This window comes from Pavona decussata, unplaced genomic scaffold (assembly GCF_977016875.1).
Source record: "Pavona decussata unplaced genomic scaffold, jaPavDecu1.1 SCAFFOLD_137, whole genome shotgun sequence".
Classification (NCBI taxonomy): Eukaryota; Metazoa; Cnidaria; class Anthozoa; order Scleractinia; family Agariciidae; genus Pavona; species Pavona decussata.
Window position 1 is genome coordinate 3,184,990 of NW_028145550.1, and position 10,434 is coordinate 3,195,423.

Genomic DNA, 10,434 nt, shown 5'->3' on the forward strand with positions numbered 1-10,434 from the left:
GCTTTTTGAGCTTTGATAAACTACTAGGGACTCAGTTAAAGGAGTAGTAGAAGTAGTAGTAGCGATGTAGTAGAAGTATAGTAGTGGTAGTAATAATAGTAGTCGGCCGATGCTTAAGTTTAGTTTTATATGTTCCAGCCAATTGAAAACTAACTGGTATTATTAAAAACTGGATCATTGTATACTGCAATTCGAGGGATTTGATTGGCTTAGCGGCTATGGTATATGAGCCATTATACCATGGCCGAGATATGGCGACCATTAACTTGTCTGCTGGTTGTTCTTGCACAGCAAAATCAGTAAGATCTAGCAATATTTCTTGATTGTTTTTAATAAAACAATTATTCCACTTGCGCTTGTTGGATATGAGATGATTATAGCCAACTCGGCGCTACGCGCCTCGTTGGCTATCTGTCATCTCATATCCAACGCGCGCTCGTGGAATAATTGTTAAATAACCTTAGTGATTTTCTTTGTACTTTACATTATGTGACGTCATCAGTTTTTGAACAAAAAAAACATTCATAAAAAGAACACTTGTTCTATTCAAAATGTCTTTCACTTCATATGCACTCTAAACCTTCGAATCCCGTTCAAGCTTCAATTTTAACTTTTTTCGGATTTCATCTATTTAATTGAACAGAATTATTTTGACGACTTTAAGGACGGTGCCTACTTATACAGAAGTATTTTTGTGCGGTTTATGACTTTGCTGGGAAAATCAAATCTTAGCCAGGGCTATTGAAATCCAAAATGAAAATTGGGGGTAACCGCACATTTTTTCAGAGATAATTAAGCAACAATATTTCTAAAAAGCACCAAAATATAAAGCAATCTATGGCCGTTTTTACTAAATTGAAGCTTAAGGTTACCGTGTACCTTCATGGGTGGCCTCAGTTAAACAGACATAGCGCCTCTCAGTTACATCACAGATACCCAAAACCCAAATCAAATTAAAGCTTGTAGAACTGGGTATTCAAATATTTTATTGCTTTTCCTCGAAAAAAAATTCCCAGGTTTTCCGTAAAGTCGGAACTTGAAGGTCCAGATCGTCGTTCAGGAGTTCCAACTCAATGCCATTTTTATATTTTGGAAGTTTCGTTTTTTTCTCCAGGTCAGGATCCCAAAAGCTGAAAAGGGTGTCGGGGTTTTTCTTAATTCGATTTCGTTCAAAAGTTACAAAACAATTTCAAAACTGCGAGAAAATCATGCGGAGTGAACGCACGGAAATGGCTTTCAAATAAAGAATTTTTAGAATTATCAAATTCCCCGACATGGTTTAATTGGTTATATATTTTTCTAGCATCTGGCCAAATTTTACTGAAATCGGTCAAATCGTTGTTGAGTTGTAACTCTTGAAAGTGTCCCCTACAAGCGAAAATTAAAGTTTGAGAAAACAGCGCTTGAAAAAAATTCTCGCTACACAAACAAGTACCGCCCCCTAACGCCTTTATGGAAAATTAACCGATCATTTTGCAAGCTACTTTTTCTTCCGGTCACCTCCTGTGAAAATTTTCTCTCACTTTTGCACGTACTCGCGTTCCAGAGTAATATAATTAATTCTTTCACCATTTTGTTGGATATCTGGGGTGTTTGTTTTACGCGCACGTCGATTTTGAAATCTGTAATGATTATGGGAAAAACCAAAATCGGGACTGAAGCCGACCTCATCAAGTAAAGCTGTTGGGTCGAAGCAGAAGCGGCTGAGGCGGGCAAAATTATTAGCACAAAGCGCTACGGAATTATCGGGGAACTACCATAACCGCATGTATTGTCTCAGCCAAAACGAAAATTCTTCAGTGCTACTTCTCAGTCGAAAAGCCGGCGAATACATCTATTCGAGCGAAATATTGTTGAAAATTGCGAAGTTTCAAAATTGCTTATCGGAAGTTCGGGTGAAAATTCGCTCTTGAATGAACGTCCCAATTATTAATGCTGCAAATAGGAAACAAGTATTCGTTTGACGTTTGAAAGAAAACGTTTAAACGGAACCGTTTAAAAGAGTTGACTCTGTTTAACGCTTTGGAAATTACCGTTATACAGTAAGTCTTTGTGAAAACGCTACAAGCAAAAGCGGCGGCTTTCCCTTTACTAGTTATCTTATAGCGACGGCCGACGTGAGAAAAGATCAAGACATAGGACATAATTCTAAGCGTTATTTTTCAATTGCTTTTTTGTTTTGTTTCCACTTACCGAGATTTGTAAGTCTTACGCACCCGAACACAAGTGATCTGATAACGTTCAGCCGCAAATATATAATAGGAAGTTCATGAAGCGCGATTCACGGACTCGCGAATTGAAACAAGCGCGTCTCCAAACATTCGCTTCGCTGGAAGATTTTAAGACCTTTATCTACTTAAAAGTGCAGCTTGAAGCTTTTGTCTTCTTTTATATCAGTGTCGTACTCGAACAAACGCAAGTTCTTCCACTAAATGCAGGATATTCGAAGTGCGAGAACGTAAGGGATTCAAGACTATAGAGAGACCGTTCGCGCAATGATCGCAACGGGTGATTACACCAGCAGCAATATGCCGTCAATCAAACTAAACATTTAACTTCCGGTGAAAATCGCTTACGTCCCAATTTCTCGGCAAATACTCGCTCTTTTTTCTAAAATTCTTTTTTTGTTTGTAAGAACTCACTGGGAAGTTTATTTTTATCTAAAAAAATGAAAATCCAAAAATTTCCTCTCTAAGGAAAAAGGTAACTTTAATTATCTCTGAAAATGTATGGTTATCCCCAATTTTCTTTTGGGATGCCAAGAGCACTTGCCAAGTTCTGCTTTCTCCGTATAGTTTTAAACGACGCAAAAATAATTCCTGTATTAGTAGGCAGCTCCCATAGAGTAACCGAGTATCTCGAGATGTGCAGCACGTATGCACAGGTACAATAGCAGGCAACACCTCTATTTTCAGCTGACTCAATATTCATCTTCTAAAACTAAGGAACTGAAAAGAAGTTGACTATGTACGGCGAGAATGTGATGCGCTTACAAATTCCTTGGCCTATAAGCTAGTACATTAGTAAAACGTAATACTTCACGTCAACCCTATCTAGATCGGGCTTATTGTGTCTTCTGGGGCCGAGGAAAGCTGATTGTGCCCCCCCCCCCCCCCCTACCCCCTATGACTTTACAAATATAAAAGCTATCACAGTGACTAAAGGACTTTGAGGATAGAATAGATATGACGTTTGACGGTGTATCCTTTGAGGTCCGCAACGTGAGGTGATGACGTCATATCAGGTGGTAATAATATGTGATTGCCAAATGGCAGCCATCTTGTATCCGCCATCTTTAATTTCTGGGTTTTCCCCAAAACTTCAGGAAAGCGCCGAAATTAAACGAAACATAATCAAAACCAATACCGGAACACTATTGTGAGCCAAAAAAAAAAATTACGGGGAGTCAAACATCGGTTGCCCTGGCAACATTTAAGTCTATAAACACTAACTGCCTACTTCAAATTTTCTCCAGTTAAATTTCTGAAAAAGTCCTAAAGTTTAGGGCGTTCGTTCAAATATTTAAAAAGGTATTTAGGTCAAAAGTCGCCGCGGGCACAATAAACCCCCCACCACATGTCTAGATAGGGTAAACATTTTCCACGAGAAACGTTATCTCCAGAGACCAGCACAGTATCTCCTACTTGAATGGGTGCTGTTTCCTTCTGCCACTTGTTTGTCACTGTAAGCTGATAAAAGTACTCTTGTTTCCACCTTCTCCAGTAGTGGTTGAGCACTCGTTGGAGATAGGGATATCTTTCCATAATTCGCTTACTAGAGTCTTCCAATTGATCATCTTCAGCGTCATGCAACTGTTTAAGTGATCTGCCAATGGCACGATGAACAGGTGTGATTGGTAATGGATCTCTGTTGTCGTCACTTACTGCGGTCAGAGGTCTGGACTTGATTACTTCTTCTATCTTGATGAGAAGTGTACTCAGCTCGCTGAAAGAGAGAAGTGCTCTACCAAGAACTTTGCGCAGTGGTTCCTTAACTGCTCTATAAAATCTTTCCCACCATCCACTTCTCCATTGTGAGCGTTTTGTGATGAATCTCCACTTAATCCCTTTAGCTGATAACTCTGACTTGCTTCGATCTTGATCCAGAGTGTCCCACAGCGACTGGCTCTGTGACTTTGGCTGGTCATACAACTTCTTAATCTCTCTACTTGCGGCTTTGAAGGTTTTTGCATTGTCTGACCAGACTGTATGGCAAAGACCTCTGCGACTTGTCATGCGACTGAAGGCTTGCAGAAATTCATCTGTCGTTAGGCCATTTGTAAGCTCCATACGCGACGATACACATGTAAACACACATACATATGCTTTCTTGACACTTGCGCTTTACATATACGAGTCCAGAAAAGTCAGTACCAATGTGTACAAATGGTAAGGAAGTTGACACTCTTTCCTCGGGTAGTGATCCCATCTTTTGTGTGCAAGGTCCGACTCGCTGTCTCTGGCAAGGCACACATCTTCTAATAACACGTTTGACATCACGTCGTCCTTGGGTAAGCCAAATCTTCTGTCGTAAGACTGATAGTACAGTTACTGGACCCGCATGCAACATCTGTCTGTGTACATCTTGTATCAACCTTGCAACTGCTGGATGTCCATGCAGCAAGATTATTTGGTGCTTGTTCTCTTCAGGAAGGTCGGCGAACTATAGTCTTCCACCTACTCTAATCACTTTATCTTCTTCATCATAATAAGGGTCTAGCTTTAGGAGGCGGCTACTGTTGGGTAGTGTTTTTCCGGCTTTCAACTGCTCGTAGTCTTCTTTATAGACCTCTTCTTGAATCCACATACAGCACTTCGACTCTGCCTGTTTCATCTCCTCAGCTGACAATTCGGCTCTTGAAAACTCAATATCATCTTGAAAAACTTTACGGCTCTCAGTACGTAAGCGGTTACTCTGATCAACTTCATCCACGTTCCATACCGTGACATATCAAGCAATGGCTCTACTACAACTGCGGTACAACCATAGGTAACTCTTCTTTCCTCTTCGCAAGATTCAGGAACGGTATCTTCACTTCGCGGCTGAGTAGGTTGAGACGCACAAGGATGCAACAGCCATGGGGGTCCATTCCACCATAGCGTGCTTGAAATCATATCACCACAGGTCAAGTGCTACCATGCTATCTGTCCAACAAACAACGCTATCCATCTTGATTGGCAAAGTCTCTGCAACATATTTCAACAATCTGACATTCACTACTGCCGCTAGAAGCTCCAATCTTGGAGGTGACACTGTCTTGATAGCTGCAACTCTGGATCTTGACATAACTAGCTTTGATGAGACCTGACCTTGCTTATCGGTTATTCGAATGTACACTGCGGCTCCGTACGCCTTCGGGGAAGCATCTCCGAAACCGTGTCGTTTGATCCTATGGTCAGGGGTGACACCATTTCCAAAGCAACGGTAAATAGTCAAGTCTTTCAACTGCAACAAATCTGATTTCCATGATGACCACTTCTCTTTGGTGTCACTGTCCAATGGGTCATCCCACTGTAGTCCCTTCCGCCACAGCTCTTGAAAAAGGATTTTTCCTCTTACAGTGAAGGGCGATATCAGTCCTATTGGGTCAAACATTTTCGATGCTAGGCTCAGTACGCTTCTCTTCGTCATTGGGTCATGACATGAGATGATGCCGTTTGGTGCCAGGAATGTGAAGCAGTCAGAGGTCAAGTCCCACGACACACCAAGTGCCTTGAGCGGCTCACTTGAATCAAACATTACTAGTGGCAACGAGGCTATCTTAGCTGGGTCTATGCTATCCATTACAAGCTCTGAGTTGCTTGCCCACTTTGTCAAGTTAAACGCTGCTGTAAACATGATTTCTGACATCTCCTGTTGGAGTTTCAAGGCAGAGCAGTTTGGTTCGGCTCCTGTTGAGCAGTCGTCCACATACATGTTTTGTAGGATTTCCCTTGCAGCATCAGGGAATGTCTCTGCATTCTACTTGGCGTGATTATGAACGGTTGCGATTGCAAGAAATGGACTAAAGTTTACTCCAAATGTCAATCTTTGCATTGTGTAGACTTTGGGTGGTTCATTGATTTGGAAATCTCTCCATGAGTACCGGTGTACATCTCGATTCTCTGGTGCAAGCTTCACTTGAAGAAACATCTTCTCAACATCTGCCATTAGGCCGATTCTGTGGGTACGTAAGCGGATGATAACAGATGCTCGGTTAGGTTGTAATGCAGGACCATGAAGGACGCAATCATTGAGAAAAACTACACCCTCTTCTCGTGCAGAAGCGTCAAATACAATTCTGCACTTTGTTGTCCTTTTGTCTGCGTGGAACACCGCATGGTATGGTAAGTAACGGACGATAACATCTTCATTTCTCTGCTCAGATACTTCTTCTGCAAAACCTTTCTCTACATATTGGTTGATTGCAGCACAGTAAGATTCAGCTTTAACAAGATCTCGTTTCAGCCTCCTTTTGATGCTTTCGAGTCGTCTCACAGCTTTTGCATAATTGTTCTCCAGTCTGGGGTGATCCTTCCTCCAGGGCAGTTGAAGTTCATAGTTTTGTCCATCAAATTTCAGTCCTTTGTTGAACTCAACAATTGCTGAGACATGGTTGGGTTTTCAGCTTCAGTAATGCCAATTGATTCTAGTTCCCAGAACCGTTTTAAACTCGCAGTGACTTCATTGTTCTCTTTCACTGTCAACATAGATGTTGAGTACTTTGAATAGCAATCAATGGGTCCAGTAAGAATCCAGCCAAGGTGAGATTTTACGGCAATCAACGAATCAGCAGTTGGTCCTCTCTTGTGTATCCCAGTTACAAATGAGTAATAGTAATCTGCACCGACGAGAACATCTACTTGAACTGAATTACGAGGGTAGGAGTCAGCAAGAGTTAAACCTTGTAGGTGAGGATTGTTCTAAAGAGTTAACCTGACAGGACCAAGGGAGTTGCAGATCTTGGGTATGGTAAGGGCTTCTATTTCTACAGCTTCTGTTGGTTCTCCCTTAATCGGTAAGAGAGCGAATCGTACTCTTTGTAATCTCTTGGTTTCACTGGTTTCCCCACCTAATGTTGTGACACTCAATAACTCTGTGGGACCTTGCAAGCCAAGAGACTCTGCAATGTTCTTACGTAGGTACGAGCGTTGAGTTCCAGAATCTAAAAGAATACGAACTGTCATCTCCTGACCATTCACAGATAACCTTGCTACCGCTGTCTGAAGAAGTGTCTCCTTCACATGCGAGGTAGGTTGGGTTGAGGCCAATCCACTAAGGGTGCTATTGGTCACGTGCTAGGGTGAAGTACTGGGTACATGCTTAAGTGTAGAGGTAATTGGGTACTGGGGTGTGGTCGCTAGGGGCTGGCCATGCAATAACTTGTGATGATGTCGACCACAATTTGCAACTGAACACTTGGGTTGGCGACAAATTTTGGAGGAATCCTTGTAGTTGCCAGGCTTTAAACAATTGTAACACAGTTTGCTTTCTTGGACTAGTTTCCATCTTTCTTCCACCGATTTCCCATTAAACAATGGACAGTTTGGTGAACCATGATCTGCTTTACAAAACCTACAACTTGGATTATATAATGGTGGTCGTGCTTCACTAAACCAAGCAAAAGCAGTTGATACTCGTTCACTTGTATGAGTGTACGCTGACTTCTCGCTTTCATTTCTACCCTTACTGGAACTACGATTATTTGGGTAAGTGATTGTGTGAAGGCCTCTCTCTCCTGCCTCTTTGGACACAACTTGTCGATTAAAAAAAAAAAAACAAGAACAAATCGAGATCAATTTCATCCTCAGGGGTGTCTGCAAGCTCTAACTCCCACTTTTCCAGTAACTGAGGGGGTAATTTTGTCTCGAACATTGGCAATAGGATACATCCTTGGCTCACTGGGTTTTCCCCGAGAGCTTCTAAAGCTCTAGCTCTGTTCTTTAGTGTATCATAGAGATCTCGGAGTGAAGATGCACTAACACTAGACTTGGCATCCATCTTAATGACAGATTTCACTAAGGATGAGATTATCACACGCTTTCTTCCATATCTGTGCTTGAAACATTCAACCGCTGGTTGATAGTTTGCTCCTGTCACCTCAAATCCTTCTATAGTTTGCAAGGCATTACCAGTCAGCACTGAACGCAGATAGGTAAACTTTTGAACGTTTGGCAAGTCATCATTGTTGTGCACTGCAGCTTCAAACTGATCCCAGAAGCTTTGGAATTTCAACACATCACCATTAAACTTTGGTAGCTCAATCCTGGGCAATTTCAGGTTTGATGATTGACGACTTTCAGTATGTGCACTTTCTTGGGAGCCTTGATCTTTTACTTTGCTTTCCTTACTTTCCTTACTTCTGTATTCATGGGCGGAATCAACAGCTTTATCTATGACATCCAAAAGACCCTTCCAACTACGAAGCTCTTCTTCAATATTCTCTTCTGCGATCAAAGCGATTATCTGATTTCTCAACTGAAGATGGCTCTCTCGATACTGGGTTAATCTTTCGATTCTGAGCTGTACTTTAATCTTGTTGTTGGCGTTTTGAATTAGTTCTACAATGTCACGAATCAAATCGTTCATATCCATTTGCAATGTTTTAGCCTTTCGTTTAATGGAACTTATTTCCTGGGCTTGTTCCTCATTAACCGGTCAAAGAGACTCTTTCGAAACCTCAGTGAAATTCGAGCTGTCTTGCAATTCTGGCTAAACATCAACATTGGACTGCAAAACATATTGAGCGTTTACTAACCGTTCAAGTAAGACCTTCTTCTTTCCAGTCGTCGGCAAACCCTTTTCGTTAAGCCTTTCGAGAAGTTGTTGGACTGTGAGGGAAGATAAGTCCTCTTCTTTAAGCATTTCGCTGCCATGATTACCCGCGGCCATTTTGACGCCACGTGGTAAACTGCTGTTGACCATACGAAGATTCAACTCAGTCAATCCACGGCATAAATATCGTCTTCGTCCGGCTTCGAAGGACCAATTAATGTTAGGAAACTCAACCAACACAGCTTTCCTCTGAAACACAACGTTTAATGCTCATTAGACATCGATGCACAACCTTTTGACGTCCGATCTAGCGACATTACAACACTTTCGATATACAAGCGAGCAAGATGAAGAAGGGCACGTGATTTAGAAAGCTAATTTATAAGGGTAGAGTAGGGTAGTCATAAGTCCAGTCTGTCACGTTTCTTAATCACCCTTCCTGATCTGGTGAGACGGGCTGTACCAAACGTAAATCAATCAACTGTGATCGCTTTGCGCGCAATTTGTCGGTTGTGATCGCGTCAGCGACCAAAATAGGCGCCCGGAACAAAGTGCAACATTATGGTGCTAGTCGACCTTCGTTGTCCCCATAGAAAAATCTTCTTTTTGCCCCACTCCAAAACAATAGAGCACCATTTCGAGCCACTAGGATTACTTCTCGTACTGAAACTTCCGAAAACAAAATGACTTTCTTGAGTAGGGGAGCACGTCTTGTTACTGTTTGGGGTAATTTTTCTAACGCTGTTTCTGTGATTTCAACATTAACAACCTCGCATTGGTAAAGACAGTTTTAGTATTTCGTTATTTTCTTTACCCGGTTAATTGACCTAAGAAAAGTTTTATTCCGCAATACATAGGACAAAAAAGACTGCCTTTCTTCAGAAGTTTCACTTTAATTAGAACATCCCCTGAGATTTAACGTGTCAATGACTTGTGGACATAATTGAGCAAACAAACCATTTACCTTAGAGACTATTAACGCATAATTAGTAGATCGCCTTTCGAAACAAATTAGTTGTTTTACATTTTTGGCAATACACAAAAACACGTTTGCTTAGTTTAAGTTAATCCCCGTTCAAATTAATTTTTGAAACGTTTTTAGGCAACACAACCTAATATACTCTTTTTTGCATGTCAAACGATGCTCATGTTATTGAATATGCTATCTATTTACCTGAAGGAAATTGACTTCTTTTTTTCTGCGAAAACAACAGTGACATCCAACCTTTACTTCAAATATTCTTTCCTAAGCAAATTCTCATTTCTTTCATTTGGAATAAATCCGTACTTTGTAGTGTGACGTATCGAAAAAAGCTTTGGGGAACACTACCATTATTCATGAACTATTTATCCAGCCAAACCTAAAAAACTGAAGGATGACTTAATTAATGAGAAAAATCCTTTTCATGTAGATAAAGAGAATCTGAATTCAGTCCATGGAAGACGATTCAGTTTACCAACATCACAAAGTTTCAAAATGAATCTGTTTGATGTATACAACAGCACAGTTTTAAATCTTGCATTAGTGTGATGTGATATTCACAAATTTTGTGTTCATATTCACAAAGTTGAGAAGTTTTTCAGCTGCATTTCTCTGCAAACAGTCACAATAATAACATTTGCACTATTCTATTAATTTTCCCGATGAATTATAAACTAAGGTTTCATGTTCACTAACTA

General features: G+C 40.9%; 3 protein-coding genes across 3 annotated transcripts; all 3 read right to left on the reverse strand.

Moving 5' to 3' along the window:
- Positions 1–3,539: 3,539 nt before the first annotated feature.
- LOC146467357 (uncharacterized) lies at positions 3,540–4,289 on the reverse strand. Its single transcript, XM_085126042.1, has one exon. It carries the CDS (start codon positions 4,287–4,289, stop codon positions 3,540–3,542), a length of 750 nt encoding a protein of 249 aa, XP_084982168.1.
- An 826-nt stretch (positions 4,290–5,115) lies between these two features.
- LOC146467358 (uncharacterized) lies at positions 5,116–5,916 on the reverse strand. Its single transcript, XM_085126043.1, has one exon. The coding sequence runs from the start codon at positions 5,914–5,916 to the stop codon at positions 5,116–5,118; it is 801 nt and encodes a 266-aa protein (XP_084982169.1).
- Positions 5,917–6,221: 305 nt separating this feature from the next.
- On the reverse strand, positions 6,222–8,613 carry LOC146467359 (uncharacterized). The gene is made up of 2 exons (XM_085125973.1): positions 7,760–8,613; positions 6,222–6,285 (listed from the first exon to the last, which is right to left on the reverse strand). The coding sequence occupies exons 1-2, from the start codon at positions 8,572–8,574 to the stop codon at positions 6,243–6,245; spliced, it is 858 nt and encodes a 285-aa protein (XP_084982099.1). The 5' UTR covers positions 8,575–8,613; the 3' UTR covers positions 6,222–6,242.
- Positions 8,614–10,434: the final 1,821 nt, after the last annotated feature.

Coding starts and splice junctions, on each gene's coding strand:
- LOC146467357 (XM_085126042.1), bottom strand. CDS start 4,289: ATGGAGCTTACAAATGGCCTAACGACAGATGAATTTCTGCAAGCCTTC.
- LOC146467358 (XM_085126043.1), bottom strand. CDS start 5,916: ATGTATGTGGACGACTGCTCAACAGGAGCCGAACCAAACTGCTCTGCC.
- LOC146467359 (XM_085125973.1), bottom strand. CDS start 8,574: ATGGATATGAACGATTTGATTCGTGACATTGTAGAACTAATTCAAAAC. Junction 6,286..7,759: donor ATTGATCTCGATTTGTTCTT/GTTTTTTTTTTT, acceptor AGGACAACAAAG/TGCAGAATTGTATTTGACGC.